At 58.0% G+C, this 20,706-nt stretch overlaps 1 protein-coding gene across 2 annotated transcripts; it reads left to right on the forward strand.

Moving 5' to 3' along the window:
• The first annotated feature begins 299 nt into the window (after positions 1-299).
• Positions 300-20,607, forward strand: CLUH (CLUH binding protein of NUMT mRNA). 2 transcript variants are annotated; one of them, XM_087825958.1, is made up of 26 exons: positions 300-399; positions 7,163-7,365; positions 8,198-8,369; positions 9,313-9,456; positions 9,635-9,759; positions 9,854-10,008; positions 10,088-10,213; positions 10,534-10,681; positions 10,890-10,982; positions 11,738-12,432; positions 13,149-13,372; positions 13,562-13,666; positions 13,822-13,922; positions 14,755-14,907; positions 14,995-15,057; positions 15,162-15,406; positions 15,606-15,690; positions 15,853-16,006; positions 16,088-16,227; positions 17,126-17,206; positions 17,287-17,412; positions 17,495-17,616; positions 17,876-17,969; positions 18,069-18,203; positions 18,287-18,360; positions 19,123-20,607. In XM_087825958.1, the coding sequence occupies exons 1-26, from the start codon at positions 300-302 to the stop codon at positions 19,307-19,309; spliced, it is 4,050 nt and encodes a 1,349-aa protein (XP_087682084.1). In that variant the 3' UTR covers positions 19,310-20,607. The 2 variants fall into 2 exon arrangements, with proteins under 2 accessions (XP_087682084.1, XP_087682083.1); XM_087825957.1 differs by lacking the exon at positions 300-399 and adding an exon at positions 3,941-4,533.
• The last annotated feature ends 99 nt before the right edge of the window (positions 20,608-20,706 follow it).

Below are 20,706 nucleotides of genomic sequence, written 5' to 3' on the forward strand. Positions count from 1 at the left end.
GGGGGCCAGGCGCCTCTCTCTCCTCTAAATCAGGGTACGTTCCCTTTAAGGCACTCGGAGAGCCACCGCGTTGGTGGCCCGCCAACCAGGCGCGGCGTGTTTTGTCCCTCGCGGGCCGCCGTGGGCCGGGTCGGGCGCGGAGGCGGGGCAGGGGAGCGGCGGTGGGGTCAAAGGTTACACGCGCACCACGTGGGCCGGTGACTCTGTCCTTCCCGCAGCGGCTGCGGCGAGCAGGGCACTAGGGTTAGTGGCGCGGCGGGCTGCTCGGACAGCTGAGCCGCACGCCGGATCCCGCCGCCATGGTCATCAAAACGGACGAGTTGCCGGCGGCCGCCCCGGCCGACAGCGCCCGCGAGCCCAGCTCGCAGGCTGGTGGCAAGGGGCGGCCGGGCGCGGCCGGTGAGCGGGGCTGGGGCCAGCGGGGAGCCGGGCGGAGGAGGCTGGACTGGGCCGAGCGGGCGGGCTGGTTCGCGATTCCGCGGGGACCGCCGCTTTCCCTCCTTGCCGAGCTGGGTTGCATCTCGCCGGGCCCTCCACCGGGCCGCCCCCGCCCTGAAGGTCACCTTCACTGTCGCCCCCGGCTGCGGCCCGGGCTTCGCACGTGGGGTCCCGAGGAGGGCAGCGGCGGCGGGCACAGGCGCGCCAGATCTTGGGGACACGTGCGCGCACACGCGGTTTCGGGGTGCGCCGCCGCCGCCGCCGATGCATAGAATCGGCGGCCGCACCTCCTCTGTGCCCCAGCACTGGGGAGCACTCTGGGCTGGGGTCACTGACACTTGCTTCTAAAAGCACCCTTTCACTTCAGGATCCCCAGCGTTCCCTGTGCGCATACTGTAGTCCTGCGAGTAGGGCTCCACTTGGTCTGGGAAGAGCGCTAGTTAGAATGAGTACTGTGAGGGGTGTTCTCTGGTTCATTCTCAGAGGTAAGGCTTTAACCCCAGGTCTTCAAGCTCTGATCTCCGCCCGGTGAGGGCCTGGCCTGGTCGGCATACCAGGGGGTCTGCCTGTGTATGGGGCCAAAGCCAAACTCCTTGGCAGGAAGAGGTGTTTGTGCCAAAACTTGATCATTAACCCGCCTTATTGCGAAAAAGTGGGTCGGCCCAGAGTTGCAGTTTTTAAGGCAAAGGTCATCAGTGTGCAGTGGAGCTCCCAGCTCTCCCCCATGGGGACTGTGTGGCGGTGGCTTTGGGAGTGGCTGCACCACTCTCCCTTTCTCCTGGGCCGCCTCTGTTCCCTTCCATTATGTCTCAGCGTCCTGCCTTGAGGCCGAATCTCCTTCCCAGCCTGTCGGTTAGGGTTAGAGTTGTCATCTCCAAATCTTCCTTAGAGCCTCAGGGCTGGACTTAGGACCCTTTCTGCCCTAGGTTGTGGTGGGATGGCAGAACTACCCTTGTTTCCTTCTTCCCCACAACTCTGCTCAACAGGACTTGTCATTTTCATTTTCCTTCCCAGATTCTGGTAAGTCAGGATGGGCACAGTGTTAGGTAAGCTCTCTGACCCTGTCATCTGTTACAGCTGGTTTACCTTGTAGTAGGGGATGGGTACTGTGGCAGTTTTGCTGATTGCCTAGACAAGACCAAGGTTTGGACTAAAGGACAGTTGCTGATGACTCCAACCTTTCAGGCTTTCCCCTGATGTGGCTCTGAATAGAGGGGCTAGATAGGAGGGGCTAGCTGATTTCCCCTCTAGCAAAGAATCCTGAAGAGATGATGAAGCGACTTGCCCAAGGTCACACAGCGATTTAGCTGTTGAGAGCATCTGGATTTCCAGCTCAAGGCCAGCATGCCAAGGCTGCCCTGCCTGTCCCAGAAGAAGCTGGGGCATGCATGTTGATTGGGATCATGTGCTGTGAATGTGAGGGCTAAGGAGAGAGAGTCTATTGGAGGATTTCTCTGAGGCTCTGAGTGAAGCCCCTCCTGTGCTGAGAGGCTCTGTCTGGAGCAACCTCAGTCAGGAAGGGTACAGCTGTTTGTTTTGGGGAAATGGAGCATACTAGGGGGTGGAACATGGGCTCCTTATGTCACTGGGAAGCTAGTATAGATAGGTAGGACTTGAATTACAGCCCACCTGGCTCTATTCAAAGGAGGGAGCATTAATGGAGACCACCAGCAGGCTCTTACCCAGGCTCCTGACCTCAGGACCCAGCTCTGGAAGGCTCCCCAGTCCCCTGATGAGGTGATCAAGGCCTTTTGGGGGGGGAGCAAAGGTCAGTTACCTTCTTGGGAATAAAGCTGCTTTTAGGGATTGAGAGAACAGGCAGGTTTTTCAAGTTCACAGTGGTGTGTCTAGTTCCTTCTGCTTAGGGGAGGGCTCCTTGGAGTTGGGGCCTGGAGCCGGGAAGGGCTGGCAGACTGAGGAGGAGCTTGGGGGCTTAAAGGAGCTCCCTGACAGGATCCCAAAGTTCTTCTCTTGGGTAGGTCAGAGTAGAGTAGCTTCAGAAGCACTGGACTATCCCCAGACCCTGCAGATCTGCTTCTAGCCTGGGGGAACAGGAAGGAGGAAACAGAAGTTTCCACATCCTTGGGGTCTTCCATAGGCTGCTTGCCTGCCCCCACCCTTTTCCCTTGAAGCCCTGGGCTCCTGGGATAGGTGGATGTGTCTTTTGGGGCCTTACTTCCTGCTGGAGCCTCACCTGCTAAGGCCTTGGCTAGGGCGGGGCCTGGCCCTGGCACAGTCTACTGAGAGGCCATGCCAGGCTGGGGAAGGCACACAGAGGCCACCCTAGATGGCCTAGTTTCTTTTCTAACCCCTCCTTTATGCTGCCCATGGGGTCCCTGTGCTCCCAGGCCAGGGCAGTGCTACGCTTTATCTCTTCATTCTGATGTGGCCAGTGAAGACTGGGGGTGTATGTATGCAGTGCTATTTGGGCAACCCCTTCCAGTCTACAGAGGACCACCTTTTTCCCTTTCCCTAAAGCCCAGATACTCAGGGATGCTCTCTGTGATGAGAAGAGGAAGTGCCAGCCCAGGAGAGCAGAGACCTGGGAGGGGATCTTATGGCTGGAGATAGATTTGCCTCCTGGGCTGAGGCCTGAGGCCTAGAGGAGGAAGGGGGTACCTGTTGGGTGCTGCAGCCTTGGGGAGTTGCATTTAAGGGCAGGAGCTTTTGCATCTGATGGACCTGGGTTTTTTGTGTGTTTTTTTTGACCTGGCTTGGCTGCCTTTTGCCTCTGTGACCTTGGGCAGCTTGCTTACTAGTCATCTGGAACCTCAGTTTCATAAAGTAAGATGGGCTGGTCAAGCTGATTGAGAGAACTGCTGTGGGCTAGGCCTAGAGTGAGCATTAGCTTTATGGTAACCAGAGTAGAGGTGGTTGTCCTCACCACTAAGGGGTCATTGTCTGCCCCACTCCCTTCTTTATAAGAGGGGCTCTGCCAGGGCTTTGCCCTTAGTACCATCTGATGTGTGCAGGCTGAGCCCTTGGTGGGGGCTATGGAGAGGCTGAGGGCCTGGCCCATGCTGGGCCCTCAGGACTGCCTGGGGTGGGAATGGACTGGAGGGGGCCTGGAGTGAGCCTGGCTCCCCGCCCCCACCCTGGTTAGTATGGATGCCGGAGCAGCCCTGGCTGGGCCGTGGCAACAAGTCAGAGGCCCTGGGAAGACGCCGTGACGAGGCTGGGCATGTTCTTTTTCCACATGTTCCTTCTTCATAGCCGAACAGCCTTTGGCCTCTCGCTGCCAGCTCCATTTCCCTCCCCGTGGGAGAGACTTGGTTTTCTCCTGGCAGAGCAGGGGCTGCTGGGAAGGGAAGGCAGAGCTTGCCAGCTTCTTGGTGGAGCTGGAGGCCTGGGGCACGGGTGCAGTTCTCTGGGAGACTGGGGGCCCATCCCTCCTCCCACCAGAACCAGTGACTCTCAGGAAGGGTCACCTGCAGGGGGCAGCATGAAGAGGCCAAAGCCAGCCCCTTGACTCAGGAGGCAAGCAGGGTGCTCAGTGTCTGGGACTGGTAGACAGGGGTGGCCACTTCATGGCCTGGGCCTGGGTCTGTACCAGCTGTTGCCGGCAGCTGGCCGAAGCAGTCCTGTCCGCCCCAACTGGGATTGGGGCTGAGGAGAGGACCCCCTTGCTGGGCCCTGCCTCTACCAGCCAGTCCCCAGGGCCCTCGATCCTGAGGGGCCCAGGTACCCCAAACGCTGGGTTCTCCTGCCCCCCTAACAGCTTTGTCAACAGTGACCCCCTTCCTGAGGGTTGTAGGAAGGTGGGTCTGAGCTCTGGTAGCAGCTTTACAAGGGGTCCTGGAGCCACCAGGGCCTCCTGGCCCACAGCTGTCCTTCTGGCCGACCTTGAGCAGGATTCGAGGCAGGGGGAGTGTGCCCTTCCCGGGGCCGCTCCAGTAGGCCTGGCCCCGCTGAAACCCGAAGCCAGCCAGAACTCCAGCCCTGGGCCGACCAGCTGCATGGGGGCAAGGGTAGTGGCAGAGTCCGGAATGAGGGACACAGACAGTGCTGGGCCTGAGCCGGAGAACTGGCTGCCTTGCTGCGATGGCGGTCAAGAGACTCCAGAGCCACGGAGAGGTCAGCTGCTGACTGTACCAGGTGGGCTGTGGGGGCAATGAGCCAGGTGGCCAGCTCTTTGTGGGGAGATCACTTGACCCTCATCTAGTGGTAGGGAGACCTTCAAGGTCTCTTAGAGGAAGGAGGAAGGGTAGGACTCCCTGTCCTGGGGAGTGGAAGTCCCTGGGAACTAGCCACATTCCTTTGAAACCTGATAGGGGATTGGGTACCCCCCTGGGGTGGGAACCTGGTGCCAGGTGCCTTCTGGGCAGGCTCCCTGGGCTGCAGAAGGGGGAGTGGGAGCTGTAGCCACCTTTGCCTTGTCTTCCCTGCCCTCCTCCCTGTCCTCCCCAGCCCAGGCTCAGGGAGTACAGGCTGCCTGTCTGGGTTGGGTCCCTGATTTCCCACTTGTGGGGTCTCAGACCTTGAAGCTGCTGCTCCATATTGGGTGGGGGCCCCTTCCTGTATCTCTTCTCATCCTGGGGCCTCACCAGCCTGCAAAGCTTTTCTCAGAGACCCAGTTGGGGGAAGTGCCTCCTCATGGCTTCTGCCATCCCTCGTTCTGCTTTTTGAAAGCTGACCAACCACTGCCCTTCTGCCGTCCCTGTCTGCGTTGTCACAGAGTTGGCCAAGTTCTCCCTTTGACCTGGCTGCTCACTTTTTAGGGGCTTGGAGTCTGGCTGGGCTGTGCACACCCTGAAAGGAGAGGTCCTTATGCGTTCTTGTGGTTCTCAGGACTTTCATTTCTGGTTTGGAGAGGTGTGCTGGGAATGGGGACTGGGGTGATGATGGTCATTGAAGGTTCATGGTGACCAGGGTGGAGGGCAGTGTGATGGCGTGGTGGTGCAAGAATCCAGAGTTCACTCTTGTTTCTTGACCTTGGACAAGGCTCTGAACTTTTCTGGGCCTCATACATCCTAATTTGGGGGAAGGAGGGGACTGTGGTCTGAGCTCCTAGCAGTCCTCTTTATCACAAGTTGAGGGGACCCAGAGAAGAGGGTGTGGCCTCTCTTGACATCCCTCTGGCCTGCCTTTCTGTGCTGGGCTTATCTCCTTTCCCAAGGGCCCTGCTTCACATTTCTGTGAGTCTGGGTAGGGCTTGTACAGCTCTGGGGAAATGCACCCCAGCCCCACTCCTAACAGATGGGTAGGAAAGAGGAGGTGGGGTCTGGATGGGATGGGCTGAATCCAGAGCAGAGCTGGGTGAGCTGAACTGTCTGGAGCTCCCAGGCAAGCAGGGGACCAGTTTGGCTGCCAGGCAGACCCTGGGTGGGAAGCCTCCGTGGGCCAAGTGAGCACCCAGGCAGGTCTGGGTTTTGCTGGATGACTTCTATGAGGAGGTCCTCTGCTCCCCAGGAGGGAGAAGGCTCTGTTCCCCATAGTGCCTGGATTCAAATGGAAGGTTTTGTCACCTCTTCCCCCCTCTCTCCACAGCATGTGAGTTGGATGCTTTTCATAAATGTTGGACTTAACTACATACTTACAGTAATTGATTCATTAATTCAGTGCCCTTTTTTTGTGTTGGGCAAGACAGAAGGAGGAAGACAGAGCGCTGGTATAAACAGCCCCCCAGAGTGCAGCAGAACAAGTGCTCTGGGAGGTGGTCACCATGTCTCTGGGGACAATGGGAGGCAGTAATTCTTTAGAGAAGAGGGTTTATTTCACTTACATCTTATTGAATGAGTAGGAGTTTGCCTGATGGAATGTGATATCGGGCAGAATAAATAAAAGCACAGGTGGGAGGGAAGATGTATGACCTGTTCTTGGGCTTCTTAGTACTTTGGTGTAGCTACACCTTGACAAGGAGAGCTGGCGGGAGCTGAGATGGACATAAGGCTGGTGCCTGAGAGTGTTGGCCTAAGAAGCTTGGATCTTGTGAACAGTGGGGAGTACTAGAAGGTTCCGAATAGTGCTCTTGAAATAGGGAAATAGCCTGTCCCAGAGCCATGGCCAGGGTCCCTGTCCCGTGACCGGTGGAGATTAGGTTGCGTGACTAGATTGGGGTAAGTGTTAGTCACTGAGCAGGTGCCAGTTTGTGGAGGAAGATGAATTGCATGCTGACAAGGTGAGTCTTTGGTGATGCCTGAGAAATGGCCAAATTGAAAAGCTTGAGCAAGGCCTAGATTGGCCATGTGAGCTGTGAGGTGTAAGGGCTTTGAAGCCATGGGAGAGAGTGAGATGCGAATGAGGAGAGGCTGGGCCCCGGGGACAACTACGACTTGGACTGCTGGAAGCGAATGGAGCTGGAGAGGGGGAAACAATAGTACCCGTGTTCATCAAGGAAGAGGAAGAGTCAGGAGGGGATGCTGCTGAGAAGCTGGGCGCGTTGAGGCCAGAGGAGACCCTTTGGTTGGGCCCTCAGAGTTGGTGTTGGTGACTCTGGGGAGAGTGCTTTGGCTAGTGTGCTCAGATGAAAACCAAACTGGTAGACTGAGGAGCGACTGGGAGGGAGGACCGGGGATGTGGGAGAGTCTGGCAGTGGCCTGCAGATGGAATTTGTGTGCCCAGGGTGAGGTGGAACTGTGGGGGCTAGGGTAGGGCTGAGTCTCGGGAGAACAGGCAGGCACCTCCCTATAGGTGCCCACCCTGGTGGTTGAGGTGGATGCTGCTGAGAAGCTGGGCGTGTTGAGGCCAGAGGAGACCCTACTCAGTTCCTTCCTTTTGCCCACAGAGCTGCCATCAGTCATGCTACTGAATGGGGACTGCCCAGAGAGCCTAGAAAAGGAAGAGGCGCCCACCGAACCGCCCCGGGAAAATGGGCTGGATGAGGCTGAGCCGGGAGAGGAGACCACTGGACAGGAAGTCATTGTCATTCAGGACACAGGCTTCTCTGTGAAGATCCTGGCCCCAGGGATTGAGCCCTTCTCCCTACAGGTGAGATGGGGGAAAGGAGCTGGGGACCAAGGTCCAAGTCTTTTAGGGGGGGACAAAGGTAGAAAGCCATACCTTGCCCTTGCTCGTCCTGGCCCCATGTTGTAGGCAGGAAATCTACCTGTGCCTTGCCCAAGGCCACTCAGCTAGCCTACTGGATGTGGGCGTCCAGGCTCCGGTAATTGTCCCATTGCTAGGGGACAGCTTCCAGCTGGAACTGCTAGCCCTATTGGGAGAGGTATGGTAGTGGCTGGGTGGTGTTGGGGTCCCAGAGCTCCCAGCCCTCTGTTCTGTGCTCCCAGAGAAGTCACTTCTGTCTGGCTGTGTTTTTGCCATTTGCCTGAGAGAAGAGAAGTATTGGGTGGTCTGCGAGAGCAGAGCCAGCCCCAGGTCCTGCAGACTGGTAACTCATTGGGGAACCAGGCAATGCCCTCTTATGTCTTCTGTACCCAGAGGCTTGGGCCAAGAGCACCCCTTCTTAAAGGAGGAAGCCATTTGCCCTAGGGACCTTGGCACTGGGCAACGGAGAAGGCAAGATTGATGTTTTCTTTCTCCCGCTGTAATATCTCCTCCTACTCTGCTCAGGGCTTGCCCTTAGTCTGCAGGACTAGTTTAGGCTTGAGGGTAGTAGGGTCAGACTGTCCTGCGCACGTGTATATGCCCTGCACGCACACACACAGGTTGGATGGGCATGTATGTATGAATAGGGTCTGGAGTTTAAAAGCCAAAAAGTGGGAAACTAAATATTTGGGGCATTGATTCTAGGGATCCAGATACTTTGGGCTGGGGAAAGTGGTATGTCCTCACCAGGGTAGCTGGGGCTTCTTTCTGGCAGGTGTCCCCCCAGGAGATGGTACAAGAGATCCACCAGGTGCTCATGGACCGTGAAGACACTTGTCATCGCACCTGCTTCTCGCTGCACCTGGATGGCAACATGCTGGACCACTTTTCAGAGCTGCGCAGCGTTGAGGGGTTGCAGGAAGGCTCAGTGCTACGCGTGGTGGAAGGTTTGTCTGGAAGTTGGGCAGCCTACTAAGGGAGGGCACATAGAGACAGGGCCAGGTGGCACTCCACCCACCCGGGCTGGTCACCGATGAGCAATGGAGGCTCAGAGTGGTATCACATGTGGAGGCAGGTTGGAGCAGAGGTCTGCTTCTCAGGCTATCACCTGCGTACCTTCAACTTCATGGGTTAAATATCAGAATCATGATTAAAAACAAACAGACAATACCAAGCAAGGGCTTGAAATTGGCTCAGTCAGATTCTATGGAGATAAAAGTTAAATCACAAGGGAACTAAAGTTTCACAGCTCTTGTGTAGAAGGCTCCGTGTGGAGCAGTCAGCTGGGGTAAGACTGGTTTGGTTGTAAAACAAAAGGTCCTATGAACTTGGGTCTCCTGGGGAGAGGTGGCTCAGAGCTTCCAGGTGTGTCAGCTTATTAAGAGGAAATGTGGAAAAAATGTAACCCAACTGTGCCCAAACTTGCTTGATCATGGAACCTCTCCTCCCCACAAAGAAAGAGCCCCCATTAACATTTCATGAAACACATATTGGGGACAGTGTTGTGATATGGGTCCTGTTGGTCCTCAGGGCGCCCCTGGGTGAGGGCTGCCAGGGCCCAGCAGGCCTGCGGGCCTGCTCACCTGTGATGCTTGTGAGCAGAGCAGGGGGCTCTGTGGGCTCCCCAAGGCTCATGTGCACTTGCAGAGGCATTTCTTGTGCCTTTTGGCAGAAGGTTCTTTGCAAACAAGGATCCCTGCCAACCATCTGGCAGGTAGGTGTTGAAACCAGAACTCCAGCCTATATGTTTATAATGGAATTTGTAAATGGAAGCCTAAAATTGAAAAATTAGGGCCACCCATGGTAGTTCCATACCAGCCTTCTCTTTGCTGGGCAGGTTATTGCGGGGAGCAGAGCCCTGGTCACGCCCTGCCACTTCCCTCCCAACAGAGCCATACACGGTGCGCGAGGCCCGAATCCACGTGCGCCACGTCCGCGACCTGCTCAAGAGCCTGGACCCGTCAGATGCCTTCAACGGGGTTGACTGCAACTCCTTGTCCTTCCTGAGTGTCTTTACTGATGGCGACCTGGGAGGTGAAGGAGGCAGAGGGGCCACAAGCAAGTTAGCCAGGGGCTGGTGAAGGGGCTAAGGACCAGGCCATCTCACCTGGAGAGGGCAGGGCCAGAGGCGCGTAGACTGGGGCCAGTTTCGGTGGGGAAATGGTTGGTCCCTGGGTGGCCCTGTGCTGACCACCAGCCTCGGGTCCCTCAGACAGCGGGAAGCGGAAGAAGGGCTTGGAGATGGACCCCATTGACTGCACGCCACCTGAGTACATCCTGCCAGGGAGCCGGGAGCGGCCGTTGTGTCCCCTGCAGCCCCAGAACCGTGACTGGAAGGTGGGATTCCTGGAGTAGAGCTGGGAACTGGTATCTGGCAGGGTGGGGAACTGCCACACCAGGAGGCCTGGCTCATGCTCGGCCATTCCTGCAGCCCCTGCAGTGCCTAAAAGTGCTCACCATGAGTGGCTGGAACCCACCCCCTGGGAACCGCAAGATGCATGGGGACCTCATGTACCTGTTTGTGATCACAGCCGAGGACCGCCAAGTCAGCATCACGGCGTCCACTCGAGGCTTTTACCTGAACCAGTGAGTCCTTGTGTGAGCCTGTTCTGGGTCCATGGGCAACCACTTGGAGTGCCCTGCACAGTGACCACCCTCTCTGCAGGTCCACAGCGTATCACTTCAACCCCAAACCCGCCAGCCCCCGTTTCCTCAGCCATTCCCTGGTGGAGCTGCTCAACCAGATCAGCCCGACCTTCAAAAAAAACTTTGCTGTGCTGCAGAAGAAAAGGTAGTGCCTTTGCCTCATCCCTGCCCCTTGTCTGATGTCCCACCAGGGGGTAAGGTTACTCAGCCAGCCTGAACTGGAACATTTTTGCCCTAGGAAGCTTTGCCCCCAGCACCCCACAGCCTCCCTTAGGGTGCAGTCAGCCAGGCCCTGAGGCAGCAGTTCTAGGAGAGGTGCCCATTTGCTTCTGCCAGACTCCTTCAGGAGCAGGTCTAAGAGCGGGGAGACACCAGAGTTGGTGGGGGTACTCAGAGAAGAAGTGGCCCAGGGAAGGGCTCTGAGCTTGGTGGGCTGCCCCATCTCCCCTCCTCTGCCTGCCATAGGGTCCAGCGCCACCCGTTCGAGAGGATTGCCACCCCGTTCCAGGTGTACAGCTGGACGGCACCCCAGGCAGAGCATGCCATGGACTGCGTGCGTGCGGAGGATGCCTACACGTCAAGGCTGGGCTACGAGGAGCACATTCCTGGACAGGTGGCCTGGCCCTGTCCTCCCTAGGCACCTCCCTCCCCCTCCCTTGGTGGGTGCTGGGCTGGGTTCTCTGTGCCTCCCTGGAAGCTTGTCCATCTTGTTCACTTGGGAGCCTGTGGGGCTGTCCATGGAGAGGAGGAGGAAGGGACTCCCCAGAGCAGGTGGCGGGGCACGGACTGAGCCAGTGAATCCCTCCCTGGTCCCTCTGCAGACCCGGGACTGGAACGAGGAGCTGCAGACCACGCGGGAACTGCCCCGCAAGAACCTGCCTGAGCGGCTACTTCGAGAAAGAGCCATATTCAAGGTACCCGTGCCCCTCATGTCTGACTGGCAGCCTCAGACCCACCTGCCACCATTGGCTGGTTTTTTGTGGACAGGAGGGGACCTGGGACGGACAGACCACCCCCAACTCTTCTTTCTGGCCTCTCTGAGACTTGGAGTTCATGGGCAGGAGTTGCCTCCAACGTGGGCTGAGTGACCAGGTCCAGTCCAGCTTTCTGCTCTCCACTAATCGCCATTGGGTCCTCACCTGGGCACAAATGCCCTACTGTTATTAGTACTTTTACTGAGATAAAAGATCTGAGGAAAAAATAGTGCTTTCAAAAAACAAATTTAAAATCTCCCATAATCTTACCGCCTAAAGATGGTAATGGTAAAAATGATCTAAATGTTTCAGGTACTAACTTCGTCAGGGGCTCGGCCAGGTGTTTGTAGGCATTATCTCCTGTAATCTCTCGGACACGTTGTGAAGGTTTATACTTTTATTGTCGCTGCTTTATAGACAAGAAAACGGGTCTAAGAGGTGACCTGTCCGAGTACACCTGGCACATAATTGGTGGATCCCACACCCGTACCAGTCCTTCCACTTCTTGTTGATCGCTAAGCTTTGTTGCCCTGAGTATAAGTGATAAGTTTTTTCAAAAAAGGGGTTTCTTGCCCTTTTCCAAATGTAAGGAAACCGAAGTTAGAGCCCTCAGCCCCCAATGTAGCCTGCTTGCCTCCACCACGTGGGTGAGCTTGGCTAGGTGGGACCCTCCCAACCTCAGCCCCTCCCGACAGGTGCACAGTGACTTCACAGCAGCGGCCACACGGGGCGCCATGGCGGTCATCGATGGCAATGTGATGGCCATCAACCCCAGTGAGGAGACCAAGATGCAGATGTTCATCTGGAACAACATCTTCTTCAGCCTGGGCTTTGATGTCCGCGACCACTACAAGGACTTTGGTGGGGACGTGGCGGCCTACGTGGCACCTGCCAATGACCTGAACGGTGTGCGCACGTACAACGCAGTGGACGTGGAGGGGCTGTACACACTGGGAACAGTGGTGGTGGATTACCGTGGCTACCGTGTCACAGCCCAGTCCATCATCCCCGGCATCCTGGAGCGGGACCAGGAGCAGAGTGTCATCTATGGCTCCATTGACTTTGGCAAGACAGTGGTGTCACACCCACGGTACCTAGAGCTGCTGGAACGCACGAGCCGGCCCCTCAAGATCCTGAGGCACCGGGTGCTCAATGACCGCGATGAGGAGGTGGAGCTCTGCTCCTCTGTGGAGTGCAAGGGCATCATCGGTAATGATGGGCGCCACTACATCCTCGACCTGCTGCGCACCTTCCCCCCTGACCTCAATTTCCTCCCTGTGCCTGGCGAGCAGCTGCCTGAGGAGTGCACCCGCGCTGGCTTCCCCCGCACCCACCGACACAAGTTGTGCTGCCTGCGCCAGGAGCTGGTGGATGCCTTCGTGGAGCATAGGTGAGGCACAAGGCCTGTGAGGTGCTGGGCCAGGCTCACCCAGCAGTAGGTGCTTCTGGGCCTGATCTTGATGGGAGTGGCTTTGGAAAGTGAAGAGCTGGCCTTGGCCACAGTCATTACAGACTCAGCTCTAGCCCTACCCACTCTGACATCAGGCTCAGAAACCAGTGAGCAGCTAGGCCAGTGGCCCTCAACCGAAGCGGCACTGTTCCCTTAAGGAGCATGTGGAAATCTACTAGGGTGTTTTTAAGTCCCAGTGCCAGGGGCCAAGAAAAGGGGCAGGGGGTGTCGAGGCTGCTGGCATTTAATGTTTAAGAGTCAGCCACATCATATGTCCCATACCACGAATAATTCTCCCTCTCACCATGCCACTGGGTTCCTGTCATTCTTGAGAGCCCTGGCCTGCTTGGTGAGCCACTCCCCCACCCATACCCCACCTCAGCTGTCCTCTTCCTGTCTGGGAAGATCTTGGGTTTTGCTGTGATCTGCTGCCACCTGGTAGAGTTGCTGGGCTGGCATGTGCATGTTTGCATTGATACTTTCACACACAGCAGGATGTGTCCCCACGCCATCAGGGGTCCAGCCCCAATGTTTGTTAATCTCTGCAAGCCAGGAACCTGGGGCCTGGCCCTGGTCCCCTAGCCAGCTTGAAGGACAGTGAAGCTGCCACCAGCCCCTTTCCCATTCCCGTCTCTGCTCTGTCTGTTGCACTCTAGGTACCTCCTCTTCATGAAGTTGGCTGCCCTGCAGCTAATGCAGCAGAAAGCCAGCAAGATGGAGAACTCCACCTCACTGGAAAATGGCAGCCCACCCTCCTTGGAGTCCAAGTCTGAAGACCCTCTGGGACCTGAGGCGGGAAGTGAGGAGGAGGGCAGCAGTGCTAGTGGCCTGGCCAAGGTGAAGGAGCTGGCAGAGACCATCGCCTCAGACGATGGGACAGGTAGGGCTGCTGTGGATGCTGGAGGGAGCCCCAGACCTGTCCTGGCAGCTAGTGCTTGCCATGGACTGCTCAAGACCCAGTCCCAAGAGAGGCAGGCAGATGTCCCTGCGAGGAGCTGGGAGGAAGCGCAGGACAGCTGGGCCACTGATAGTGGAGTGCGCTGCCTCCCAGCGGGCCATGTCTCCGCAGCAGACCCACGGAGCCGGGAGGTGATCCGCAATGCGTGCAAGGCAGTCGGCTCGATCAGCAGCACAGCCTTCGATGTTCGCTTCAACCCTGACATCTTCTCACCAGGCAGGTGGTGGAACAGGATGGGCAGAACACCGTGGGGTCATCATGGGGCCTCAATGCTGGTGGGCCTGATTGCCCAGCTGAGCGATGGCATAGCATCTGTCTTGCTACCCCCATCTCCCTTCACCTGGCTGAAGCCTGTGACCTCCCTCCTGCAGGGGTTCGCTTCCCCGAGTCCTGCCACGAGGAAGTGAGGGACCAGAAGCAGCTGCTGAAAGATGCTGCTGCCTTCCTGCTCTCCTGTCAAATCCCTGGCTTGGTGAGGGCAGGGCCACAGGGGCGGGGGTTGTGTGGAGGGGGCTGGTACAGGCTCTGGTACCTCATCCATCTCCGACTTCGAAGGCTTGTGGGACCTTCACAGGAGTGACTCCCTTAGACCTGCTGATGAGGCAGGTGGGACAGAGTGCTTGTCCCTGTTATACAGAGGGGCTACTTACCCAGAGCGACCAGGGAGGCATCAGTGAGGCACAGGCTCTCCTCTGCCATGCCCTCCATGTGGGCTGGCAGCTGGGGGTCTGGTCCTCTGAGCCCCTGTGTGGCCGATGGCTGAGACAGGGGCAGTGGGGCCTCTGGGAGAAAAGGTGAGGGGTTTCTGTCCTCTTCATCCTCTGGAGCTTTATATATAGGCCCTGTGGGTGTCAGGGTGCTCACTCCCTACTGAAACAGCTTTGTGACCAGATGGTGCTCTCGTCTCAGACCTTTGAGCTGAGCCTGCTGTGCCGGCTGCCCTGGCCCCCTGCCCTACTCCTCCAAGGGGTGGGGTGAATCTGTGTCCCCCAAGGGGTCACCGCTGCTCCTTTCCTCCTGGTTAGAGGGGTGCTTGTGCTGCCCATGGGACTTCATCCTTGCATCCCTGTCAGGTGGGCCTGGCCTCACCCGTTTTCCTTGGCTTGTGTGAAAGGCTGGTGACAAATTCTCATGTCTTTGCTGCTGCTTTGTCTCCTTCCTTCTTTCTGACTGGGAGCTGGGGTCTCGGTCCCCTGCTTCCCCTTCGGATGGGCTTCATGATAGTGTGAGCTCCCCTAGGAAGACCCAGGGCGGGAGGAGTACAGGGCCTGGGCTGGGGGAGCCTGACCTGCTGCAGCCTGCAGGTGAAGGACTGCACAGACCACGTGGTGCTGCCCATGGACGGGGCCACACTGTCTGAGGTGATGCGCCAGCGTGGCATCAACATGCGCTACCTGGGCAAGGTGCTGGACCTGGTGCTCCGGAGCCCGGCCCGAGACCAGCTGGACCACATCTACGTGAGTGGTGCTCAGGGTGGGCTGTGAGCCGGTGGGGCCTAGCTGGAGGCCTGGCACCAACCAAGACTTCCTTCTGAACCTTTTTAGAAAATTGGCATTGGAGAGCTCATCACCCGCTCTGCCAAGCACATTTTCAAGACATACTTACAGGTACCACCACTCCCTCCCCAGCCTGGGTAGTGTGGGGTCTCCAGCAAGAGCTCTGAGTTGGGGCCCAAGGGCCCTTGTGACTTCGGTTGAAACCTCCCTTGCAGGGAGTCGAGCTCTCAGGCCTCTCGGCTGCCATTAGTCACTTCCTGAACTGCTTCCTGAGCTCCTACCCCAACCCTGTGGCCCACCTGCCCGCCGATGAGCTGGTCTCCAAGAAGAGGAACAGGAGGAGGAGAAACCGGCCTCCGGGGGCGGCAGATAACACCGCCTGGGCCGTCATGACCCCCCAGGAGCTCTGGAAGAACATCTGCCAGGAGGCCAAGAACTACTTTGACTTCAGCCTCGAGTGGTGCGTGAATGGCAGGGGCGTGGCGGGCAGTGGGGACCCTTGACAGCCCAAGGGGCAGACAGGAGAGGAGAGAGGAGGGAGCTGTGGCGGAGCTGTTGGGGAAAGGGGATGGGAGCTCTTAGTCCTGGCCGGAGGGGGAAGGTGGCGGGCTCAGAGATGGGAGCTGGGTTGCTCAGGCCATGGGCCACTCCTCCCCCAGTGAGACTGCGGACCAGGCTGTGGAGACCTATGGCCTGCAGAAGATAACGCTGCTGCGGGAGATCTCCCTCAAAACCGGCATCCAGGTAGGCGCGGGGCTCGGCCCTCCCTTGGCCCGGCTCCCGAGAGATCACGTGGCCGGGGTGGAGGGCTCTCTCTACATGTGCTGGTGGGTTGGGAGGTGCCGGCCTTTTGAGCCCGGGGCTGAGGTTGCCCGTGGGTATGTGGGTGTTGGCTGTGTCCCCCAGATCCTGCTGAAGGAGTACAACTTCGACAGCCGCCACAAACCCGCCTTCACCGAGGAGGATGTGCTCAACATCTTCCCCGTGGTCAAGCACGTCAACCCCAAGGCCTCCGACGCCTTCCACTTCTTCCAGAGCGGACAGGCCAAAGTACAGCAGGGTGCGTGGCCAGGCGTGGCTAGGGGGAGGGGGGACTCCCTGGCCCGATCCTGACCTTGCCACCCTTGGGGGTTCCCTGCAGGCTTCCTAAAGGAGGGCTGCGAGCTCATCAACGAGGCCCTGAACCTGTTCAACAACGTGTATGGAGCCATGCATGTGGAGATCTGCGCCTGCTTGCGCCTCCTTGCCCGTCTCCACTACATTATGGGCGACTATGCGGAGGTGGGCCTTGAGCTCCCGCTGGGCTGTGTCAGCAGAGGCCTTGGGGGCTGGCAAGTGAGGGAGCTGAGGCTGTGTTCTCACCCCCCACGGCAGCAGGAAGTGGAGCCCCTGCTCACCGGAGGTGGGACAGGGTGGAGCCAGCAGAGCCAGGGGGACCCCAGGAGTCCCTTGCTCTGCCTGGGCTTCCTCCCCCCATCTCTACCACTCAGTAGGGAGCTACCATGAAAGTGGAGTGATGGCCAGGTCCCCCTTCACTGGGCCGATAGGAAGGATGAATTCTGAGACTCACCATACCTAGTACCTTTTGGAAACGCTCTATGGGGCTGCTAGAAGTGTCCCTGCTGGTGTCTCACCAGCATGTGGCCTGGTGGTGGTCACTTGCCTGGTCAGCCCCAGGACTTTAAGAGGCTGTTTCACGGGCGGGCATGCTGTGGCTCCCCACTGCCCTGCTATCACAGACTCATTTGTTTTTTTTTAATTATTACTAATCCTTAACTTTTAGTACTATTTTAGATTTGTATATATGTATTTACATAGATTTCAGTTTGGAGAAAAAGAGATTTAAGACAAGTTTTTTAAGAAGGTGAAAGTCTCCGAGTGGGCATAGACATCCATGGCACAACAGCTGAATGTTGACCCCCTTCTCCGCTGCGTTTGCACAAAAAACCAGAAAGTGCTGCCACTGGGTGGTGGGCACACAGAGCAATATACAGATCTTGTAGCATAGAAACCCACACCTGAAACCTGTACGTTCATATTAACCATTGTCACCCCAATAAGTTTAATAAAGTGTTTTTAAAAAGTGTGCAGCCAGAGGGGCCCAAAGCCAAGCTACTATGGGGGCTTGAGGGCCTAGGGTCAGGCACCCACCCAGGATGACAATCCCCCGCTTCTCCAGGCCCTGAGTAACCAACAGAAGGCTGTGCTGATGAGCGAGCGAGTGATGGGCATCGAGCACCCCAACACCATCCAGGAATATGTGAGTGGCCATTGGGATGGGGGCTGCAGGGCCTGGGTGGGGCCCGTGGCCGCCGGGACCTGACCTGGCTGCCCCTGCAGATGCACCTGGCCCTGTACTGCTTTGCCAGCAGCCAGCTGTCCACGGCCCTGAGCCTGCTGTACCGCGCCCGCTACCTCACACTGCTTGTGTTTGGGGAAGACCACCCGGAGATGGCACTGTTGGACGTGAGTGCTGAGGAGGGGTGGCGGGACGAGCCTCAGTCCCAGGGGAGCGGGAGCTGACCAGGGCCCTCCCGACTGCCCCCAGAACAACATCGGGCTGGTGCTGCATGGGGTGATGGAGTATGACCTCTCGCTGCGCTTCCTGGAGAATGCGCTGGCTGTCAGCACCAAGTACCACGGGCCCAAGTCCCTCAAAGTGGCCCTCAGGTGAGGCTGCCTTGGGTTAGGGGGCTGGGGGGCCCAGGGCCATAGCGACAGGGTCCCAGGAAGCACTTGGATTGAGCGTGGGCGCAGGACCCAGCGCTCTGTGTTCGGTCTGACTCCTGAGATTTCCCTCACTGTCCCTTCCTTCTCCGAGGCCTGGGCTTGCCTGTTCGCCTCGGGTAGATTAGTCTGCACGCCCCTCGTCAGCCCCCACTGCCCCGGCCCGCTCATGTCCTCCCTTCCCGCACCACGCCTCCCGTAGCCACCACCTCGTCGCCCGCGTCTATGAGAGCAAAGCCGAGTTCCGGTCAGCCCTGCAGCACGAGAAGGAAGGCTACACCATCTACAAGAGCCAGGTGGGCCGCTGCCGCTGCCGCTGCCGGGGCGGGGCGCAGCCGGGCCGGGCGCTCGGGCAGCCCTGACCCCGTCCCGCCTGGCCGCTCTCGCCCCTGCAGCTGGGCGAGGACCATGAGAAGACCAAGGAGAGCTCCGAGTACCTCAAGTGCCTGACCCAGCAGGCCGTGGCCCTGCAGCGCACCATGAACGAGATCTACCGCAATGGCTCCAGCGCCAACATCCCGCCCCTCAAGGTGAGTCTGGGACAGAGCTGGGGGTCCCCCGCCCCAGCCTCCCGGCGCCCACACAGTGGCTCATCTTCCCTGGCACCCCTCAGTTCACAGCCCCCAGCATGGCCAGTGTCTTGGAACAGCTCAATGTCATCAACGGCATCCTCTTCATTCCGCTCAGGTGAGGCCCCCCCTCCACCTGTCCCCCGCTCCCAGTTGGAAGCTGGCCTGTAGTTTTTAAAACATGTACTCCCCTGACGTGGCTCAACATTGGGAAACCCGGCCAGGGCTGAGAAGTTCCTTCTGAGTCCTCCTGGAAACGCTCTGCATAATAGAGCAAACAAATAGTTGTAATCTTTCCCCTCATTTTTTACACAACATTGTAGCACACCATGCACATGGGTATTTTTTCTTCATTTACGTATCTTTCCAAATCTGTAAAGAGCAGCTCCATTCTCTCTCGGGCTTCCTGCTGTCCCCGCGCAGGCATGTGCCTCATAACCAGCGTCTCCAGCAGTGCTGCCTGCGCGAACCCCGCGGTCCTCCCTCCCTCCCACAGTGGGGACACGGGCTTGCTCACCCAGTGGTTAGGGAGTTTATAGTGGACCTTCTGTGTGTCGCACACTCTCCCGACTCTTATTTTCTGTGCGTTACCTCCTTTGTGAGCCATCACAGGATGCTGCAGGTGTGAACTGGGTGGGAAGGTGAGTGGGAGCTGGGCCTTACCCGAGGGCTCCGATGAGTGCGTGGAGTTCCTGCTCTTCCAGCGCTTCGGGGCCTTCCTGCTCTAGGGAGGGAAGGGAAGCACTTGCTCCACGCATGTCTCTCCTTGAACGAAGCAGAGCCTGGTCTTACCCCATGTTTAAGTTTAAGCAAAGCCAGCGAGGTGATGGAAGGCCCAGGCCTGCTCTGACACCCACCCTCACCCCATCCTTCCACTCAGCCAAAAAGACCTGGAGAATCTGAAAGCTGAGGTGGCGCGGCGGCACCAGCTCCAGGAGGCCAGCAAAAACAGGGCTAAGGCTGAAGAGCCCATGGCCACCGAGCCGGAGCCAGCGGGGGCCCCGGAGGATGCGGCCTCCCAGCCCCAGGCTGACAAGGACCCTCCTTCCCCAAGCTTGCAGGGGTAGAAAGGGAGAGACAGATGGACAGTTAGCTGCCCCGTTACCCAATGATCCAGGCTCCAGGAGAAGGGGGGCACGCCCTGCAGATCGGGAGAGGAAGCAAGCCCTATTCTTCCACATTTCCAACCCCAACCCTACCCCCAGTATCCTGCTGGGACCCTGGCCTGGCCTGTCTGCCCCCGGAGAGATGTTTTTGCACTGGTTCAATGAAAATACCGATGCAGAGGCCTAATTGAAGACACGTGAATGGAGCGTGTGGGCATCAGTTCCCAGCTGGGGGACAGGCGCCCCTCAGGCACCCCATCCTCGAGCAGGTGTGTGCGAGTGTGTCCATGCCCGCGAGCGTCTTGATCTGTCTTCCTAACGTGTACATAGCCCGTCGGTTCGGAGTGGGTGACGTGCAGATGCGATTTCTCAGGTCATTTGTATGTTTGACATTACGGCTGCTGCTTCTGCTGCCAGTACCCCTGGGCCCAACCTGGCTACAAGCGCAGGTTTGAAGCCGACAAAGGGGGAGCTTTCCTGTGTCCTGGGATGGGGAGTCAGCTCTGTGGCAGGGCTGGAGAGCTGGGGTGCACTTTAGCTCTGTGGCAAGACGAGAGCTGCAGTGGCTTTATTAATCATGGTTGGGACTGGCCTGGCTGTGCTTGGGGTGGTGGGGAAGGGCAGGGTGGGCAGCGGTGGCTCCCCCAGGTACCCATGTCCAGCCCCCACCTGTCTGCCTCCCTGCTCCCTGCTCCTCAGCTGGGGATGCCCTGGGGGCTGCAGTCTGAATGTATCCTCACCATTTTAACCTGAGCTGCCTAACGCACAGTGGGAGTGGGTAGGGCACAGGCCTAGGGGAATCAGTTGAATCATGGATTCTGGGGGTAAATTACCAGGTACAGGCGTGATTGTCATTTGTTTGCGGAGCCCAGCTCCCTACCTGGTCCTCGCCACACAAGCACCTTCAACAGAGAGTACCTCTGGGTGTGGCAGATGGGGGCGGCATGGAAGGCGGTGGCCCCCACAGGCCCCGGCTGCTCCCTCTCCCAGCTGCCTGTGCTGCTTCTGTGCCTGCTGTTGGAGCCCTGACTATGGGGGGAGATCACCACCCTTGTGAGCTTGAGGGAGCTGTTCCAGGGGTGGGTCCTCTGCCTGGGGGGAGCTGCTTATGGGTATGGTCTGTCCAAACACCTTGTTTCAAAGGGAGTGGGCGTGAGCTAGCAATCGAAGCATCCCCACAGCTGATCGAGAACTTTTTCTTGTTTTTAAACCATCACGTCTTCATTTCACATTGGAATAAAGTGAGTTTTTGAAACCTACTGCCCCAGCCCCTCCTGTGTGTTGTTTCAAGTCTTGATTGTGAGGGCTGTTGTCAGAAATGTTATTAGTAGAAGAGTTTAAAGCACTCCAATGTGTAT

Source organism: Miniopterus natalensis, chromosome 17 (genome assembly GCF_054644295.1).
Source record: "Miniopterus natalensis isolate mMinNat1 chromosome 17, mMinNat1.hap1, whole genome shotgun sequence".
Classification (NCBI taxonomy): Eukaryota; Metazoa; Chordata; class Mammalia; order Chiroptera; family Miniopteridae; genus Miniopterus; species Miniopterus natalensis.

Coding starts and splice junctions, on each gene's coding strand:
- CLUH (XM_087825957.1), top strand. CDS start 3,966: ATGGCCTGGGCCTGGGTCTGTACCAGCTGTTGCCGGCAGCTGGCCGAA. Junction 10,682..10,889: donor AGGAGCACATTCCTGGACAG/GTGGCCTGGCCC, acceptor GTCCCTCTGCAG/ACCCGGGACTGGAACGAGGA. Junction 16,228..17,125: donor TTATGGGCGACTATGCGGAG/GTGGGCCTTGAG, acceptor CCGCTTCTCCAG/GCCCTGAGTAACCAACAGAA.